Below are 20,575 nucleotides of genomic sequence, written 5' to 3'. Positions count from 1 at the left end.
CAATATAAAAACATATATTGTTTAAACTCCCTCCTGTCCCATGGCACCTCTCTCCTCCCGGGGCACGCTCTTCCTTCCCCAGCTTGGGGTCGAGGCGGGGGGTGTTTATGATTCCGCTGGGCCTGGCTCCCCTGGTACCACCTCTGGTGTGAGCTCTGAGCCCAGCAGCCCAACTCCCGCCCCTGCCAGCGGTGCCACAGTTGCAGTCGCCGGACACAAGGGGGCAGCACAGACACGCCCTGTGTGTCAGGCTGGGCCATCTCTGCCAGCCAGGGTCCCCCAGGAGCGAGTGCAGCCACCACAGGTCTCTTCCTTCTATTCCCCTGGAGATGCATCTGTGACTGTGGGCTGGATGCCAGCCTCTCCACAAACCCTGACCCAGCACCTCCGTTTGCCAGAAACTGGGCAGCGCGTGGGGTTGCACAGTGAGCTCGGAGCTAACGGCCGGCTGTGGACGAGGAGCGCCCGCTCGGGGCTGGGCCTCCTGCTGAGCCGCAGAGCCCAGGCCCGGCCAGAGGGCGGCGGGGGCCGGGACAGGCACTGGGCTCACCGCCAGGTAGCGCCTGGGGCCCTCTGAGGTCCCCGACACCCTCTCCCCAATGGAGGGCCCCTGGTCCCCATCATGGGGTGGGACCCCAGGGCCCGACAGACGCCAGAACTTGGACTCGCTCACTCCTGTCTTTGCCCTTGAGCAGGGACCAGGCTGGGCTGGGACTGTTTAAAGCTCACCTTCTTTAAAGACAGCCAATTGAAAGGTAACTGCATGCCACGCGTGGGCACAGTGCAGGGGGCTCCAGGCCCTCACAGCCGTGCCGCCACTGCTGCGGTCAGCTAGAACGCGTCCATTACGGCAGAAAGACCCCACCCTCCGGCCACCACGACTCCACCCCGTGTCTGGATGTTTCTTCTAAACGGAACCCACACCGAGTGGCCACGGGGTTTCTTAGGTTTTACGCCACCGCAAGGAAAAACCGTGAGTCCAAACAGAGACCAGATTAAACAGGCTTTATTGGGAGCACACGGGCGGGTTCACCGGCTCAGAGAGGGGAGCCGGAGAAGCCGCGCCCAACCTGGGCAGGGGCAAGGTTTTATACTTTTCTGAGGCAATTGTTGCTGGCCGAAACTGGTGGCAGTCGGGGCTTTCCAGGGTCAGGTGAAACCTGCGGTCTGTCCTGAGGTTTGGCCATTGTCCGGGAGCCGTTTGTCCGGCAGGGATTTTTCACCGGGGTGGGGTGGTTTCCAGACGTCAGTGTGGACAGGTCAGCTTCTCCCTGGCCCAAGAGAGGGAGGGGGTCCTTTCGCCCCCAGGGCAGGGTGCCAGCGAATACCAGACAGGGTTCTGGCTGTGCCCACCGAGCGTCATGCTTGAGATTCAACCACCGGAACACAGGTGTCCGCACAGGTGAGGATGAATCCACTCGCCTGTGCACAGCTCCGAGGACGGGCCTGGGCACCAGGTGCTCGACGGCCACCAGCTGGTTGTCCCGGAACCCCGAGGCTGGAGGCAGGGGGGCCCCGAAGGACAGGCTGTGCCGGGGGAGAGCCCTGGCCTCTGTGTGCGGCTCCTCGGGGCACAAAGATGAGCTGTGGGAGCGGTTGCTCCCGATGGTAATTTGCACCTGGATCGCTTGGATGTACTCTCGTTGTTAGAAAGGTGCTGGGATAACCCTCATGACCGTTCTGGGCATGACGCCTTCATTCTCCGCCGGCTCCACAGTACCTGCTTTCTGCTGCATTTAACTCGTAACTGACCACTTATTCCGAGTGGTGCTGGGGGCCGCAGGCTCTCGGGAGCAGTGCGGGAGCGGCCAGGCCCTCGCTCCGCTGCCGCACCCGGGACAAGGCCGCACTTCCCGTGGCTCCGGGGGCTGCCCGCAGGCGGCAGGGGCGTGAGGAGGGTGTGGATGGGAAGCAGTGCATATGCCTGTGATACCGGGCACCGCCGCCGGCCACCGACTCCGCGTGCGTGCGGCTGCGGCACAGCGGGAGCGGCCGGCCCAGGGCAGGCCGTGGGTTCAGATAGGTGTGGTCCTGGGCCTTTACGGCCCTTGGTGGCCTCGGTCTCCCTGCCTGCAGCACGGGAGGCTGCCCAGCGTGGCTCCACTGGAGCGTGTGGAGACCGGCGGGTAATGCACTGCGTGTGCTCCTTAAACAGCGAAGCTAACCGTCACCCTTGCTTAGCAGCTAAGGAAACTGAGGCACAGAGAGCTGGACCGCCAGCCTGTGCCAGGCAGGTGTGTGAGAGAGAGAGAAGGAGAGAGAGGGACAAGGGAGGCGCAATTGTGATGCTGGCCCATGACTGCGGAGCTGAGAAGCCGGTCTGCTGTCTACTGTGTGCGCTGAGACCAGGGGGCGGAGCAGCCCAGGCTGAGCCCGAGCAGCCTGAGGCCCCAGCTCAGCAACAGGCCAGGGACACAGCCTCCTTGCTCGGCTCAGTTCTCCCCAGGCCGTGAGCGAGGTGGACGAGGCCCCACACACACCGGGAGGGCTGTCTGCTTCACTGAGCCCGCCGACTCACAGGCTGCCCCGACACCCCACAGGCTGCCCCCGACACCCCACAGGCTGCCCCCGACACCACACAGGCTGCCCCCCGACACCCCACAGGCTGCCCCGACACCCCACAGGCTGCCCCCGACACCCCACAGGCTGCCCTCCGACACCCCACAGGCTGCCCCCCGACACCCCACAGGCTGCCCCGACACCCCACAGGCTGCCCCCGACACCACACAGGCGGCCCCCGACACCCCACAGGCTGCCCCCAACACCCCACAGGCTTCCCCCCGACACCCCACAGGCTGCCCCCGACACCCCAAGGCTGCCCCCCGACACCACACAGGCTGCCCCCGAAACCACACAGGCTGCCCCCCGACACCCCACAGGCTGCCCCCAAAACCACACAGGCGGCCCCCGACACCCCACAGGCTGCCCCCGACACCCCAAGGCTGCCCCCCGACACCACACAGGCTGCCCCCGAAACCACACAGGCTGCCCCCCGACACCCCACAGGCTGCCCCGACACCCCACAGGCTGCCCCGACACCCCACAGGCTGCCCCCAAAACCACACAGGCGGCCCCCGACACCCCACAGGCTGCCCCCAACACCCCACAGGCTTCCCCCCGACACCCCACAGGCTGCCCCCGACACCCCAAGGCTGCCCCCCGACACCACACAGGCTGCCCCCGAAACCACACAGGCTGCCCCGACACCCCACAGGCTGCAACCCAACACCCTACAGGCTGCGCCCCGACACCCCAAAGGCTGCCTCCTGACACCCCACAGGCTGCCCCCGACACCCCACAGGCTGCCCCCAACCCCCCACAGGCTGCCCCCGACACCCCAAAGGCTGCCTCCCGACACCCCTCAGGCTGCCCCCGACACCCCACAGGCTGCCCCCGACACCCCACAGGCTGCCCCCGACACCCCACAGGCTGCCCTCCGACACCCCACAGGCTGCCCCCGACACCCCACAGGCTGCCTCCGGACACCCAAGTTTGATTTGGGCCTCTGTGACCTGGTGGGATGACACATAAAATCAGCCGTCATCCACCCCATCAGGCCACCTGGCCTCTTCGCAGAACCTCAAGTCTCCCTAGAAAGTATGTCCACTGAGCCGGGGGTCTCTCAAGGTCGGACCCCACATCTCTGCCAGGACCACGTGGGAGCCGCTTTAGGGCAGAGCGGCTGCCCTCAGCCCTGGTGCGGGGCCTCTGGGAGGAGTTCCGGGCAGTGGTTACCGCACTCAGGCCACTGTGTTTGCCTTGTCCGTTCCCAGCCGCCCTCCGGGCTCCTGCGTGCACGGGCACTCACCCAGCCCAGCCACGTGTCAGCCCTCCCGGAGCCACTCATGAGAGAGAGAGAGAGAGAGAGAGAGAGAGAGAGAGAGAGAGAGAGAGAGAGAGTGTCACGCAGGAGCCTGGCGAGTGCGGCGCCCAGCAGGCAGTCGCGGCCTGGGTCACTGGTCAGCAGCCCGCCCTGCCCCTCCCCGTGAAGGCCCGGTGCCGCGGGTGCCGCTCTGCCCAGCGAGCCCAGAACCACGCTCCGGTGTCTGCTTCCCACCTGCCCAGGAAATCTCGGAGGGGCAGCATGAGCCGCTGTGGGTCCCGCAGCACCAAACTTCCGGGAGAGACGAGTCGGACAGGGCCGGTGGGTCAGGCCGGGGCACGTGGGGCCTCGGCAAGATCCTTAAGGAGGATGGTCCGCCTGGAGCGGGGAGGGATAGCAGGGGAGGGGGTGGTCTTAAGAAGAGAGTGAACCCAGAAACCTGAGCCCCAGCCCCGCCTCACCAGCAGTCCTGTGTGGGGTGGTGCCCTCCCCGGTGGGCGGGTGGGCGGGCTTCTGGGCTCGGAGAGCGAGAGCGGTAGCAGCCCCAGTTCCCGGGGTCTGGGCGCAGGGGTCCCTGTGGGCGATCCTTGTGGGCGGGGCGGGGAGCGGAGAGCCCGCTGAGCTGTGGCCCCCCAGGAGGCGCTTCCGCCCCAGATGACAGGTGAGGTCTCCCAGCTCCCAGCTCAAATGAGCCTTTCTCCCCACGCAGCTGAGGTGGCAGCGCCTCCCTCTGCTTCCTGGGGACACAGCGGAGACGGAGTTTATTACTCAGCGAAGGTCCCAGGTGTGAGGGACGGCATGTTCCACGGCTGGGGCTGCGGAATGAAAGCAGGTGCGTCAGGGGCAGAGGCGGGAGGGCGGAGCCTGAAGAGCAAACCCGGGAGCTCTGACGCCACGCCCCTTCCCTGGCAGCTGGCCATCACTCCACAGTCAGGCAGTTCCTTTAAAAAAGTCTTTGTGACGAGATACAAAGAAAAGGGGTACATTAAGTCTTGCAGCCACTGGCCCTTCGGCCTGAATTGGCATCAGCTATTTTACCAGGGGCAGATCCAGATGGTGCGGGCGGCGGGGAGAGGGTCAGATATCTAGGGCCACAGAGAAGGGCAGGAGGGGCGGGCACCGCTCCTGGTCTGGACCGGCTGCCGGTTCAGTCTCACACTCCAGAGGCCCGCGAGGATGGCGGAGGGCCGACAGCCCACGAGACATGATGTGCGCAGTGCAGGTGGCCAGCCATGCCGCCTGGGACAGAGCGCTGAGCACCGGTCCTCAGCCGCCCGGGCGGGGGGCAGGCAGCGGGGAAAGTTATGTCTGAGCGAAACCTGGGGAGGAGGCCGCCGGGGGGGCAAAGGAACCAGCGCGATGACGCGAGTTCACTGTGGGTGGGTGTAACGCTCTCCCACGTCATCCCGGAACACGGGCACCCTGAGGGAAGGGGCCTTCCCGCCCCCCTCTCTGAGACCCGGGCGCACACCTCTCCGCAGACTCCGTTCCCACGGGCAGGGTGGAGGCCAAGCCAGGTCATGGGCCACACGCCCCCGGGAGGGTGCCCGGACACAGAGGACGCGCCCACCACCTGCCCCTGCACTGGGGCTGGAACCTGGAAGGCGGACACTCACCCAGGGCCAGTGCCACCCCAGGAGAGACCCCGACATAATGCCAACACCTGCTAACCCAGAGTCCTAAGGGCGTCTGGGACACCAGGCGAGCAGGGAGGGAGGCCTATTATTTTCTGAGAAACTCGTTAATTTATTCAAATAACCCAGTGAGCACCTATCAGCATGAAAGCACATCTGAGTAGAAGTTTGGAAAATCAAACTCATCAAAAAGCTCATTAACAGTTACCGTCCCTCCCTGGCCTGTGTGCTCAATGGTTAGAGAGTCGACCCTCAGACCAAAGGATCGCCGGTCCAATTCCCAGTCAAGGGCATGTACTTGGGTTGCAAGTTCAATCCCCTGCCCCAATCGGTGTGTATATGGGAGGCAACCAATCGATGTGTGTCTCTCACATCGATGTTTCTCTCTCTGTCTCTCTCTCTCTGTCTCTCTCTCTCTCTCTCTCCCCACTCCTTCCCTCCCTTCCACTCTCTCAAAAAATCATTTAAAAGATATCCCCGTGTGAGGATTAACAAAACCAAAAAAAAGGTCACTTCCCATCAAAAAAATGCCTTGGACCTCCCTCTTGTAGTTAGTCCTTCAAGGCAGCAGGCGGCCAGAGGAGTGGACAGAGCCAGTCCTCAGAGCACCAAGCCCGCCTCCCCAAGCCCCGCCCGCCCTCCCTGAACCAGGACCGCCTGCGCCTTCCTTTTGTCTCTATCCGCGAAGCACCAGGGTTTGTGGAGAAGCTGCAGCGGAGCAGGCACCGTCCTGGACACAAGGACACTAGCTCCGCTGTGCAGACAGACGACAGACAGGGCTTCTGGCTGGACAAGCTGAGGGGGGACCCCGGCCCCAGGCCCAGCAGAGCCAGGTCACTCTTGAGATGCGCCTACATCCCACACTCTCCCCTCCTGTGGGGCCGGGTCCCTTCCAATGACTTCCTGGTGGCCTCGGGCCCAGACCACCTCCACCCGAAGGCCGTCTCCAAGCCCAGGAGAGTCTCGGAGGTCAACGAAGGGAGGCCAAAACATGGGGACCTGGTGTGTCCCCAGCAGGGGACTGCTGACCATCAGCACCCAAGGCCTATGTCCATCCACCCGGCCCTCACTGCAGGGTGAGGAAGGTGGGCTCCCCTGGGCACTGCTGGAGTAGCCACGCTGACTGTGGAGCAGAGGCCTGGCCGCTTCCACCCTCTGCCAGTGCCCCCCTACACCTGCATTCCTTTGCTGGGCACCTGCTGGGCACCTGTGTGCCAGGTGAATGGGGCTGGTGAGAAGCCCTCCATCCACCACTGACAGGAGTCTCCACAATGGGACACTCTGGGGTGGGACCCTCCTGCTGAGGAGCCCTGCCCGGCGCCTGTCCCATCAGCCACCTCCCGCCCAGCCTCACCTGTCTGCCCCAGCACTACGTCCAGGCCTCCTCCCCGTGCACGGCTGGCACAGGACTCCCGCCCCCGTCTGTCTGGGGGGACTCCAGAGGGGACTGGCAGCAGCACAGCTCCCCACACACTCCAGCGTCTCGCCAACCCTCCCCGTGGCCCGGGTGGCAGGTCAGCATCCTGCCCATGGCCCACGGGAGGGAGGAGCTCAGGAGCCACCTGCTCACGCGCTGGGGCCACCCAGCTCCGGCCCCTCCCCTGCAGGGCAGGCTGCTCAGGGCTCCGCCAGGGAGCAAGTGAGCGCCACCCAGGGCCCTGCCTGGCCGCCCTGCCCGTCACTCGGGTGATGTGCTTGGATTCACCGCTCATTTCACGGTGAGAAAAACTGTGATGAGAAATGAACATCGCCCTAGTCTGCGGCTACATCCCCGATGACTGATTTGAGATTCAGTTTCTAACAATGAAAGGACACCCCGATGGCTGGCGATTCTGCTTTCCTGGGCAAGAACGAGAGCGCGCTTTGATACACACGTTCTTGATTGGCCTGCTTGGTTTTGGTAACTTTGTTGCAGGAAGTGTGCCCATCACCTGACCCCACAGCCCCAACCACAGACAGCCCGATTCCATCCACGCGTCCACTCAGCCTCCCCCAACATTTGTTTTAAATATTATTAAGCCCTGGCCGGGGGGTTCAGTCGGTTGGGCATCGTCCTGTGCACCAAAAGATTGTGGGTTTGATTCTGATCAGGGCACACGCCTGCGTTTCAGGTTTGATGCACAGCCTGGCATGAACATGAGGCACCCAATTCAGTGGTTCTCAACCTTCCTAACGCCGCGACCCTTTAATACAGCTCCTCATGCTGTGGTGACCCCCAATGTCATTGTTACAGATTGAACATAATGAAAGCATAGTGATTAATCACAAAACAATATGTAATTGTATATGTGTTTTCCGATGGTCTTAGGCGACCCCTGTGAAAGGGTCGTTCGACCCCCAAAGGGGTCGCGACCCACAGGTTGAGAACCGCTGCAATTGACGTTTCTCACATCGAAGTTCCTCTCTAAAAAATTAATAGAAACATAGCCTTGGGTAAGGATTTATATCTATACTAATAAAAGCCTAGGTGGCCCTCGCACCCTCATGTCATCACAAGATGGCCGTCCCCATGTTGTTACAAGATGGCCACCACAAGATGGCCAGCAGGGGAGGGCAGTTGGGGGCGACCAGGCCTGCAGGGGAGGGCAGTGGGGGTGATCAGGCCGGCAGGGGAGGGCAGTTGGGGTGATCAGGCCTGCAGGGGAGGGCAGTTGGGGGTGATCAGGCCGGCAGGGGAGGGCAGTTGGGGTGATCAGGCCAGCAGGGGAGGGCAGTTGGGGTGATCAGGCCTGCAGGGGAGGGCAGTTGGGGTGATCAGGCCGGCAGGGGAGCAGTTAGGTGTCCATCAGGCCGGCAGGGGAGCGGTTAGAGCAGTTATGGCCAACCTTTTGAGCTCGGAGTGTCAGCATTTTGAAAAACCCTAACTTAACTCTGGTGCCATGTCACATATAGAAATTTTTTGATATTTGCAACCATAGTAAAACAAAGATTTATATTTTTGATATTTATTTTATATATTTAAATGCCATTTAACAAAGAAAAATCAACCAAAAAAATGAGATCAGGCCTAAACCAGCAGTCGGACATCCCCCGAGGGGTCCCAGATTGGAGAGGGTACAGGCTGGACTGAGGGACACGCCCCCCCCCATGCACGATTTTGTGCACCAGGCCTCTAGTATTATCTTTAATAATAATAGCGTAATATGCTAATTATACCGGACATCCTTCCAGACGAAGCTGAGGCTGTGAGGGAAGCCCGGGTCCCGGGTGCCAGAGGGAAGCCGGTGCCGGCAGCCGGGGGAAGGCAGGCCTGCTCTCGCACAGATTCCGTGCGCCGGGCCTCTAGTGTACGCATATATATGTGAAAGGTAAAGAACACCTCATCCACCCACCAGCGAGTTGAAAACAGACAGAGACACTGGTGACGGGCCGCCCTCCAGGACTCAGGGGGCTCTAGCCCCGTGGCTCGGATGCCGGCCCTGCAGTGGCAGGCTCTGCGGTGTTGCCACAGAAGTAGCTCTGAGGCCCTGGAATTGTTTTCTCAGAAAATTGTTTTTCCATCTAAGGAACTCGGCTTGTGGGCCAACCCGCCTGCGACAGGCGTGCTGCGGTGGGGCTCTCCTGTCACAGGAAGGAGCAGATTACCCTGGCGCGGCCCCGGGAGACCCGAGCGTCTCCGGAGCGAATGTCTTCATCATCGAGCCTGACATTTCAGAGAAGACAAGAACCTATTCGTGCGTGACACCATTACCATTTCCCAGGCGCTTACAGAAAACAAAACCACGGCTTGTTCTGCCATTTCCCCTCTTCGTGCCAGGGGACGCAGGATGTCTGAGTGATCATGGTCACGGAGCTTGGGTGCCGCCATGGAAACCAAGGTCCAACCAGCTTGAGGAAGAGCAGTGTGGGCGGCAAGCTCCGGGACAGCAGGGTCGGGTGGAGGGATGCTGTCAGGGCTCTGTGCCTCTGCCCATCCCCAGCTCGTCTGGGACCAGCTCAGCAACCTCCCCATCACCGACAGTCCACCGTGGGTGACACATTCGTCCCCAGACTCATCTCTGGGCCATGGGAGTGGCGGCTCTGATGACCAGGGCAAGAGAAGGGAGGCCAGCCCGCCCCTGCCTCGAGGGTGGGCTCTCGGGAGCAGAGACCCCGTGACCCAGCAGGAGGGGCAGGCCTGGGGCGGGGTGGGCCGGGGGATGCCTTCACCTTGGGTCTGGAACAGCAAAGCCAGCAGATGTCCCTCGGGTCAGGGCCAGCTGTTCTGGGTGGAGCGGCCCTGTTTGGCCCGTTGTGAGGACTAACAAAGGAGCAGCAGATTTCCCATCCAGAGGGTCAGGCCATCGGCCTGGTAAACACAGTGGCATTTGGAAAAGATGACAGGAGCCAGGCTGTGGCGGAGGATGTAGGCTACAGGGCTGCTCCGTCAGTGACATCCAGCGGAAAGTAGAATAACACACATCAGTCTCAGCCATGCACCATTATACACGGGTCATATTCAACATACGGTGTGCGCGTGCGCGTGCGAGGGGGCGTGCGGGCTCACGGAGCCCACGCTGTAAAAGTGCCCAGAACCATGCTGGCACGTGGCGCCCAGCGGCCCGGCTCGCCTGTGCACCAGGAACTGTGCATGTGTTGGCGTGTGCGAGGGGCGGCCCAGCGAGCCCAGTGTGCCTGCAGGTGTGCGTAATCTCATTGCTCTTTAGCGGCTCCTTTACACAGGGACACGGTTTCCTTAAGCTCCTTTCCCCCAGGATGATATTCAGAAAAAGCCGGCGTGGCTGTGCCGGCAAACAGCAGCCGCCCCGGTGCACAGCGCCGGCTCCCACGGACGGACTGTCTGCGTAGCCCCCGGCCTCCCTACCCAGGGCTTCTCAGGCCTGGGCTGGAGGGAGGCACCCTCCAAGGGCCCCGGGGACACCCGGGGCGGGATGACGTGACACATGTCACCTCTGCCCTGCGTTGAGCCCCTGAGAAAGGGGGGGCTTGATGCCCTCTTTGCATTCACTGGCCAAGAGAATGCAGCCCCCGGCTGTGGTCACTGGTCGCCGGTCACTGAGCACTCAGGGCCTGAGCGGGAAGGTTCAGGTCAGCAGTTCCAGAGGAGCCCGTCTGAGCCCTCAGCGCCCCAGCCCGGCCTCGCTCAGTCGAGTCCCAGGCTTGCTGTGGGGACTGTACCGCGGAGCCCACAGGCCACCTGGCTTGCTGCGGCCGCCTCTGTGGGACCCCTCCTCCCTCCCTGGCCACCTGCCCTGGCCCCTCTGGCACCTGGCTCTGATTCCTGTGGGTGTCGCCCTCAATGACAGCTCTGAGGCAAGAATGACAAGAGGCACCCGTTCAGGTTTTATTTTGGGAGCTCGTCACTAGAAGACGAGAGACATTTTTCTATTTGAATATTTCTAGGCAACGAGAGCTCCCTTTGCAGACAAAGAGAGCGGGTCCGGGCCTCCGGAGAGGAGCTGAACTGTCAGAAGTTACGGTTATGCAGGCTCCGTCCTCCCCCAGGGGAGAAGGTCCGAGCCGAAGATGGATGGAGACACGGACACGAGCTGCCCCTTCCTGCCTTTCCCAGAGGGGCCGCTTGGCAAAGCCTCACAGGAAAGGCACCAGGGCGGGCAGGGTCCCCTGCAGCCGGGTCCCCTCTCCGGGCCCTCAACTCCCCCCCTCCCCCCCGGGTCATTGGGACATTCCTACCCGGCCCTGTGTGGAGAGGGGATGTGCTACACAGGCACGCCGCCGGGGAAATGTAACCGCAGGTCAGGCATTTACCTGAGGTTAAGCCCAGCCTCCCGGGGAGCGGGCAGCGCTGCTTCTCTTTGGAAACTGAGCAGATGGACTCGGCGCCTGCCTGTTGGCTGTGCTGCTCGTGTTTGTCTTTCGTCCAAGAGCAAATCTGCAAAAGAAAATGCCGCCCTGGGCGCTGGCTCTGCAGGGCCGGGGGAGGGGCGTGGGGAGGGGAGGCTGGGAAGGGATGGGGTGCCTGTCCCTTTGCCAGTTCCAGACCTGGCGCAGGAGGAACCTGTGCGCTTCACAGGGTTCTGAAGACTCTCCTGTGCGTCCCCAGAAACGAGGGCCTCAGCCAGACCTGCAAGAGCAGGTTTCAGGGAACAGGGTTGCGTTGAGGCAGATTCTGGAGATGGGATTTCTCTTTCCTTAGGACACGATCGAACACTCTCTGGTTCCTCCAAGACACCAGGTCTCCTTTCAGGTCTCTGCTGGGTGCCCAGAGCCCAGGGTGCTCCGCCTCCCAAGTGGCTCTGCTCAACCAATCCGGAAGGTGCGCTGCGAGGTGGCTCGCGAGGTCAGGAGAAGGGGCCTGCTGCTGTTGGGGGAGAAATGACCACCATGACCATGGCATCCCCACGGTCTGGTCCCCTCCTCCCGGCCACCCCACTAAATGCTATGGAGGGACCAGCCGGAGCTCAGCCCCTGAATGGACCCTGCAATGCGGGAATGAAACCCACGCCTACACTCGCTGGGGTCTCAGGAGATGAGCCTCCGCCCCGCCCCGCCCCCCGTCAGCCAGGCCCCCAGCCCTCCAGCCCTCCTCCCACACCCTGAGCTCTCTGCTGAGACACTCCTGTGCAGTGGGCTGTGGCTCCTGAGGGCATCTCTGGGTCACCTGGTGCTGACCACACATCTGTCTGTTGGACAGATGGACAGACGGACATCAGAGAGACAGAAAGCCTCGAGGAGAGAACAGGACTTGCCTCCCTGCTCTTCCCTGCCCGGTCTCTCCGGCTCATAACAGAGCAACTCCCCTGTCTGGCATAACTGAGGGGGCAAGGTCATGCATCCCTCCCACTCAAAGCAACCCAACAACATGGGCCACGAGGCCTGCCTTTTACAGACGAGGAAGCTGAAGTTTATCCTGCGTGTTTTCCTTGCCCCAGAGCCCACGGTCAGGGGTAGTGGATGTAGGACTCAAAGACACTGCTGCCCAGTCCCGGTTCCTCCCAGTGAACAAGGCTCCTGTTTACAGCTGAGGGGCGACCTGGGACGATGCGATAGCCCAGGCTCCATGGGCCTGGGCGGGGCCTGGGGTGCGCCAGCAGCCAGGACACCACGTGAGCACAGTGGAGCCCAGGGGAGAGGGCCCAGCCTGCCCCTCCAGCCCACCGACGCTCGAACTTCGCTTACATTTGTGCATGTGCTGATCTATTTTTAAATCATCCTGGGAATACTGTACATCCTGGAACCTGTGTGTTTCCATGCTGCCAGTGGGAAACCTCCAGCCAAACGCTACAGATCACGCACCCCGTGCTGCTCTGATGCCTCATGAATCTGCACTCCCCCTGCCTGGGCCTGGATAACTGCTCCTACGGGATAGAAGGGTAACATGCAAATTGTCCCCTGGCCCGAGGCCAGCCCACCAACCGCCTGGGGTCCCTCCCCCTCCGCTGGCCCTGCCCCTGATCGGCCCCCACCCTGATCGGGGTTTGCCAGCTGGACCCCACGCAGGTACGAGTTTGTGCACTGGCCTCTAGTAATAATAATAACAACAACAACATTTGTCGCTTTGAGCCACTGGGCTGGGGCACTTTGTCAGGCGGCACCCGGTGCAGGTGTGGCCATGAACTTATTTTAAAACGTAGGAAGAAGCCCTCTTGCTAGCAAGAGTTGCCCAATGCTGGGGTGGGGACCCGAGGAAAGAGCGAGACCCCATGACCCTGTGACTGTAAGAACTGAATTCTCGTGGCCAGAGAAGGAAAGCCTCCTCCAGATGGACCCTTGTGCTGGCCAGCAGCCCCCACAGCTGCAGGCCTGGGACTGAACGGGGTCCTCTGTCCCCGGCTTCTGGGCGATTCCCTCCCATCTGGAAGCTGGTGGGAGTGACAGCGGACATTGCTCATTCCGGCTGTGGGCTCCGTGGTCTTCTCCTCTAGTTCAGGGAAGTCCATGGGGCCCCAGCTATGCAGCAGGCAGCGCCAGGGGCCGGGGATAATGGAGCAAACAAAGCAGGACCCGGCCTGGGCTGCACCACCCAGGCATCTTCCCTTTGGCGACCCTTGGTCCTGACCTCTGTCCCAGGGCACAGGTAACGGCCTGCTCAGCAGCCAGGACCCATGTCAGAGGCCCCAGGAAGGTGAGTGCCATCCCAGCCACGCCCCTCAGCCAAGACTCCGGCTTCACCCGGGGAACGAGACCCTTAGGAGTGACCTCGGCCCTCGATGCCCACTGGGCGAGCAGCTCCCGCAACACTCACAGCAATGGGTGTTCGGCAGCAGGTCCCCGACGCCCTCCAGCTGGCCACGGAGCTCTGCGCCCCTAAAGCCCTCCAAGTGCCAATTGTATGCCAGTCACCAATGCACACGCCCAGGGTCAGCCCTCCCTGAGGGAAAGATCTTAGAGCTGGTGGCGTGGCGGGGCCGTGCGGGCTCTGAGACGCAGGGAAGAGCTGTCACCGGCGGCTGCCGGGAGCCGGACCAGGGCCTGCCACCACTTTGTAGAACAGGCCTCCCGGTGACACTTCCTGGGCGGCTGAAGCAAATGCCTTGTCATAATATTTGTGCTAAGCTCCTAGGCTGGTTCAGAGAAACCTTTGAAAAGAAAGCCGGCTTAGCAGAAAGGTCATGGCACTGAAAACCAAACAGTGAGCTGAAGCGGCCGAGCGAGACGGCGTTTTCGTGGGCATGGTCCTGGGCAGCGGCAGCGACCGGCTGGCAAAGGGACAGGCCCAGGGGCCACCCGCTGGTGCCTTCCCCTGAGGGGACTCCTGATCGAGGAGGGCAGAGGGCACTATGGTTGGCAAACCCAGTGTTACCACTACTTCCTCTGTGACACGGACACTCAGGTCCCAACCCCATGATCTCTTACCTGGTAGGTTTGTCTCCCAGGGAGCAATCCTGGTCTCATCAGTGGGTTTGAAAGAACCCCTGTTGGCCACGGCACTCCTCCCGCCACCCCCTGAAGGTGCCACGCAGGCCACTCCCGTGCACAGGTGCTCACCCAGCACCTCCTAGCCGGCACGGCCAGCTTCGTCACAGCCTGGCCCCGGAGCATCCGTCCACTCAGGACAAAATCGAGGCCCAGAGAAGCGGAAACGCTGGCCCAGGTCAGCAGCAGGGCCCAGTTTGAGCCCGTTTGGCCCGAGCTGGCTGTGCTGGCCTCTGGCTGGGACACTGGTCCCTATTTGGAAGGCTACGGGTTTGAGCACGTAATGTCATGTGCACGACTCCCTGGGAAAACACAGTTGCGGGTAGAACAGGCAGTTGCGCCAAAGCCAGCTGAGACCAGGAATAAACAGGGACCCAGGCAGCCGCCGGTCAGCTCATCAGCCTACACTTCCCTCCTGAGCGGGAAGGGCTTCCTGCCTCACCCCCTTTACTTAACCAGCCCCACTCTGCCCACTGCCCTCACCCCTGCCACTGCCCTCACCCCTGCCACTGCCCTCACCCCTGCCCACTGCCCTCACCCCTGCCATTGCCCTGGGTTTCTATTCCCAGGACAGCAGGTGCAGTCCGCCAGTCCACACAGGGAAAGGGACAGGCTCTGGGGCTGACTGCACCCGCCCCCCGTGGAGGCTCTCGGGGTGACTCCACCAGCCCCCGTGCAGGCTCTCAGGGTGACTGCATCTGCCTCCCCCGTGAAGGCTCTTGGGGTGACTGCACCAGCCCCCGTGCAGGCTCTCGGGGTGACTTTTGATGCCAAATCAGACCCCATAGGGAGGCTGTGAACCCACTGCACCCCCTGCAGCCCCCCCACCCCCGGACAGGAACCCTCCTGCATGGGAAGCATGTTGCTTTGCTCCTGCATCCTGCCTCCCTCTCCACCCACCTAGCTGTGCTGGAGCCCCAGTGCACCCCACTTCTGGCTGCCGCCCCCAGGAGGGAGGCAGCCCCGCCACACCAGCAGGAAGCCCTGGTGGCCCCTTGTCCCCTGATGAGCGAGCTGGAGTGAGGAGGTGGGAGGAGGCAGCCCCTGGTGGTGGTGGGGGGTGGGGGGGGAGTGGAGAAGGCAAGGGGAAGCAAGGCCTGCTGCCCGGGAGGTGCCTGCAAACAGTCAACATCCCTACCCGCCCAGGCCCAACTGCCCCTGGGAGCGTGTTGGGGACCCCAGCCCTTCAGCTCAGCGGGGCGGGGTCAGGGCTGGGGCCGCCTCCCCTTCTTCGGCAACCCCGCCCCCCAGGCTGGGCGCGCCCCTCTGCCGCCAGCTCCTGGAGCCTGGAGGGCGGGGGGGGGGGGGGGTTGCGGGGGCGGGGGGGGGGGCGCGCTCCGAGCTCCAGCCGGTGCTGAGGCAGGGAGTGCGCTCGCTCCCGCACAGGCTCGCCCGCAGCCCGAGCGGGAGGGCGGGGCGGAGCACGGAGGGCGCCGGCAGCCCGGGCTGGGAGTCTGAGCCGGAGCCCCGTGAGCGCAGCCCCTAGCGCTCCAGGGGGCGGGTGCGGGCGGTCGCTCCCCGGCTGGAAAGCGCCCGGGCTCTCTCGCGCCCTCCCCTCGGGCTCGGTCCACCCCGACCCGCCTGAGACACGCCCACCCTCCGCGGACTTCGGCGGCGGCGGCGCGGGACTGAGCGGGGACCCGGACTGGCGCGGCACCGGCCCCAGCGCTCACCATGCGCCTCAATAGCTCAGCCGCCGGCTCCGGCTCCCGGGGCGCCCAGCCCTTCCCGCTGCCGCCCTCGCCCTCGGGCCCTGGCTGGGACAACGCCTCCGAGCAGGAGCGAGCGCCGCCCGGCAGCGACCTGGACGTGGACACGGACATCTACTCCAAGGCGCTGGTGACCGCCGTGTACCTGGCGCTCTTCGCGGTGGGCACGGTGGGCAACACGGTGACCGTGTTCACGCTGGCGCGAAAGAAGTCGCTGCAGAGCCTGCAGAGCACTGTGCACTACCACCTGGGCAGCCTGGCGCTCTCCGACCTGCTCATCCTGCTGCTGGCCATGCCCGTGGAGCTGTACAACTTCATCTGGGTGCACCACCCCTGGGCCTTCGGGGATGCCGTCTGCAGGGGCTACTACTTCCTGCGAGACGCCTGCACCTACGCCACGGCCCTCAATGTGGCCAGCCTGAGCCTGGAGCGCTACCTGGCCATCTGCCACCCCTTCAAGGCCAAGACCCTCATGTCTCGAAGCCGGACCAAGAAGTTCATCAGCGCCATCTGGGTCGCCGCGGGCCTGCTGGCTGTGCCCATGCTCTTCACCATGGGCCAGCAGAGCCGCGGCGCCGACGGCCAGCACCCCGGCAGCCTGGTGTGCACGCCTGTGGTCGGCGCCAACACCATCAAAGTCGTCATCCAGGTGAGCAGCCTTCGGGGAGAGGAGGGGAGAGAGAAGAGGGAGAGGATAGGGGAGAGGAAGGGGGTGAGGAGGGGGGAGAGGAAGGGGGAGAGGATGTGGGAGAGGAAGGGGGAGAGGGAAGGGGAGAGGATGGGGGAGAGGAAGGGGGAGAGGATGTGGGAGAGGAAGGGGGAGAGGGAGGGGGAGAGGATGGGAAAACTGGCGTCTCTTTCCTTCACCCTAAAGGAGTTCCCTCTGGGCAGAGGGAGTTGCTCCCGGGAAGCTGGGGAGAGGATAGGGGGAGCAGCCTGACCCCCCTTCTTGGCACCTTTCACTCCAGGGTTGCCAGGCCTCAGCCCTTTATCTCATCCCCTCCTTCTATCAAGGGGGCGGACCTCAGATCTTGACCTCCCTGGGGGCCACTGGTGGGCCTTGGTGGCCTCCAGATTCCCTGTGCGCTGGGCCGGCACCCGGAGGCCCCTGCACGGGGCTCTCAGAGACCACAGGTCTCAGCAGGTGCCCAGGCTGCCCGTGCCTCCTGGCGGGTGCCGGCCGGCCCGTGCTTGGAGGCCAGCTGATTGGTCTAGCTTTAGTCTCCCCATCTGTGTGATCAGAGCCCCGACCTCAGCAGGCAGAGGCTCGAGGGAGCCATGGGGTGCTGAGGGCTCCTGCCACGGAAAGGCTCAGAGGCGCCCTCCTGGGTGTGGTGGAGACCATGTTGCCTTTGCTGGGCAGACCCGGAGTCTGGGCGTGGTGGCAGGTGGGGGCTGTGGGAGGCAAGCACCCTGCAGCCGAGCAGCCCGCTGCTCTCCCCGGGTCTGAGCACAGCACCATGGGAACCCAGCTGGGACCCCACCCTGGCAATCGCTTGGAGGAGGGACCTGATGGGGTGGGGGGATCCAGCCCCCCGCAAAAGGCTTGTCAGGCAGGACTTCCAGGAGAAGGCATCCATGGAGGAGTCCGGGCTGAAGTGCCACTTTGAATGGCATCGTGGCTCTAGGCTAGCCGTGGGCAAACTACGGCCCGCGGGCCGGATCCGGCCCGTTTGAAATGAATAAAACTAAAAAAAAAAGACCGTACCCTTTTATGTAATGATGTTTACTTTGAATTTGTATTAGTTCACACAAACACTCCATCCATGCTTTTGTTCCGGCCCTCTGCCCACCTCTGCTCTAGGCCATGGGTAGCCGTGGCGGTGCGGGTGAGACAGGGAGCCACGGGATGGAGGGGCCCGGAGGGTGGGAGGAGGGGCCCGAGCAGCACTGTCCCTGTCGGGCATCATCTCACACACCAGCCATACCTGCCAAGCAGACGGTGCTGATGCCCCTGAAGTGGGACTCGGCAGTGGGACAATGGGGGCAGGCGCTGTCATCTGTCTGCACCTCGATCCCTGGACTGTGACGTCATGGGTCCCCCTCACCTCTGCTGAGGAGCCGTGTGGAGAGGCCCCTTCCCCAAGTAGCCACAGCTAGTGGGGAAGAGTCACAGCAGGGCGGCCCTCCTCGCCCTCCCTGTGCTAGAGGCAACCGGCACCGTGGGCACAGGTCACCATGGGAATCACCTTTCCCTTCTCTGAGGTTCCATTTTCTTCCTGAAGTTCCTATCTGTCTTTGACCGGCTGTGCCCAGGGGCCTCTCCCAGCCTGCCTTGGCACTGAGGGGGCAGCAGCTATGCTACCTGCCTTTAAAGGTGTGATGCGACAGGCTTAGGTCAGCAACTCGCTGCCCACGCAGGAGATGCCTCCAAGCAGACCTGCAGGGCTCGGCCAGGAGCTGTCTGACTCCACCATCGTCAGAACAAGAGCCGAGGGAGCACAGCCCCATAAAGCATCCTCCTCCGGCTCGGTGGCCGCTCGGCTGGCCCCACGGAACGGACACCTGATGCGCATCGCAAAGGGCCATTCTGCGTCCTTGTGCGGCGGCTGCGGCACGGCCCGTGGGGTGTCCTGGCCCCTCGGCCACTGGGCGATGGTCTGCCGAGTACCCACAATGGCCTGGCCTTGCTTCTGCACCCAATTTGCCAAAGACCCGTGCGCTTCCCAGCGCCTCTCTTTAAAGGCCTCCGCTGCTCGCTGCCGGGCACTTAGCAGAGACGCTCGTCCCCTTAAGGCTGCCAGCTCCCAGGGCTCCTGGCACCCACAGCTTTCTGCTCCCTGCACTCGAACGAGCGTCCTTGCAGGGCATGGCCTTGGCCTGCCGCCTTCCTCCTTTCTGTGCAGCCATCGCCATCCCGGGCGCTTTCCCGGGTTACAGCCCTGCTCCGGCTAGTGGCCACGTGACAGTCTGGGCAAACTTCTGCTGTTCGTAAAGTGACATCTGGCCAGAGAGCAGCTGGGTGCCTGCGTCGGGTGTCTCCTCTCGTCCACCGTGTTCGGAGGTGTGGGCCAATCACCGGTCCCTTCCCACACGGGGCCTCTCCCAGCACCGCCTCTGGGAGTCCCCCCTGGGCACTTGTAAACAGGTCATGGTTAGAAATGGGCTGGTGACAAAGATATCTGATCAGCTTTGAAGTGGAGAGTACAGGGGGCATTTCCCCAGTTGGCCCAGGCCGGGTGGCCACAGGCCGAGCGGAGCTGATGGGGGCACAGGGCGGCCCCAGGCCAGCACAGGCACAGCTCCGGGAGTGGAGGGCCCTGGGCAAGTGAGTGGCCAGGAGCAGGGCGGCCCCGCTGTCCATGCAGGCGTCTTGGAGGAGGCGGCCGTCCTCACGTGGCCCTGCGCGTGGGTGGAGTCACCCCACCATTCCGCCGCCCCGCTCTGACCTGGGCGTGTTTCAGGCCCTGCTGTCGCAGGTTCGCGTCGCTGGCTTCCGGGCGGCAAGGCGCGGGTCAGGTCGCAGTGAATGTCCACTGTGCAGCGGCGGCCAGGAGGGCCAGGAGCTGAGACTGGCAGAAGCCTGGGGTGTGAGTGTCCCGCTCAGATCCCGCTTGGGCCGGCGTTTTCTGCTCCAGCATCGCCAGGCGGGCGCCCGGAGCCCTGTGTGAGCAGCAGCAGGCGTGGGCCTGTCGTGGCCTCATTGCTGCCATTTTCCAGGACCGGGGTCCACCTCCCCATCGCTGTTGCAGAAAGGCTCTGGTTCCGTGCCAACAGTGGTGCCCCTCGCTGGGTGGGCCAGCCCTGGGTGGGGTGCCCCCTCCCTGGGGGAGCGGAGTGTCCCAGGAGGAGCGCAGGACCCCCTGCTCGGCTGCCCGAGCACCAGGCCGTTCGAGTCCGACGTGGTTCCACGGAGGCAGAGGCAGCCGAGCACAACCTGTCTCCACAAAGCGGAGGAAAACTGGTTGCAATGAGGCCACCAATCACCTGCCAGTGTTTCTCGGCTGCGGCAGCGACCTCCTCCCGGGGCAGCCCACCCCCCCCACCGGTTCACTCCCCTCGCTCGCCGGTCGGAGGGCTGAGTGATAAACATGCGTGTGCAGGACTGCGTGTGCATGCATGTTCTCATGTAGCCGAGGAGATGCTTCGGAGTCAGATGCGGGACCTGCAGCGGCCTCGGTGCCCCGGCCTCAGGGATGCGCTTCTCTGCTGCCTCCTGGAAAGCTTTATCGCTTCGTGGCATGTTTAGGCTCAGGGTCCATTCTGAGCCGATGTTCGCCAGCGTGTGAGGCCGAGTCTTCTTTGCACACAGGCACCTGAGTGGCCAGTGCCCCCGTGAAGAGTCTTCCCCCCACTGAAGTGTTTGGCACTTTAATCAAAAATCCCCGACCCGAGAACCAAGATGGCGGCATAGGTTAACGCCGGAGTTTGCTGCTTTGAACAACTACTTCAAAAGTGAAACCAAAAAACGGAAGGGACATCACCCAGAACCACAGGAACGCTGGCTGAGTGGAAGTCCTACAACTAGGAGGAAAGAGAAACGCATACGGACACTCAGAGGAGGCGCAGTGCTGAAGTCAAATTCTGAGGTGCGGAGTGCGCGGAGCGGGCTGGCGGCGGAGGGCGCGGTTGTTGTTTTCAATCGGGAGGGA

General features: G+C 63.2%; 1 protein-coding gene across 2 annotated transcripts in view; it reads left to right on the top strand.

The window, feature by feature from the left end:
* Nucleotides 1–15,742: 15,742 nt before the first annotated feature.
* The window catches only part of NTSR1 (neurotensin receptor 1), a 28,460-nt gene continuing 23,627 nt past the window's right edge, over nt 15,743–20,575 (top strand). For both annotated transcript variants that reach the window (XM_059707521.1, XM_059707520.1), the window contains exon 1: nt 15,743–16,632. In XM_059707521.1, coding sequence (XP_059563504.1) covers nt 15,949–16,632 — 684 coding nt within the window. In that variant the 5' untranslated portion in view covers nt 15,743–15,948. The remainder of the gene's footprint in view (nt 16,633–20,575) is intronic.

Source organism: Myotis daubentonii, chromosome 8 (assembly GCF_963259705.1).
Source record: "Myotis daubentonii chromosome 8, mMyoDau2.1, whole genome shotgun sequence".
Taxonomy (NCBI): domain Eukaryota; kingdom Metazoa; phylum Chordata; class Mammalia; order Chiroptera; family Vespertilionidae; genus Myotis; species Myotis daubentonii.
The sequence above is the reverse complement of the archived record's forward strand: the minus strand, read 5'-3'. Positions and strand labels throughout refer to the sequence as shown.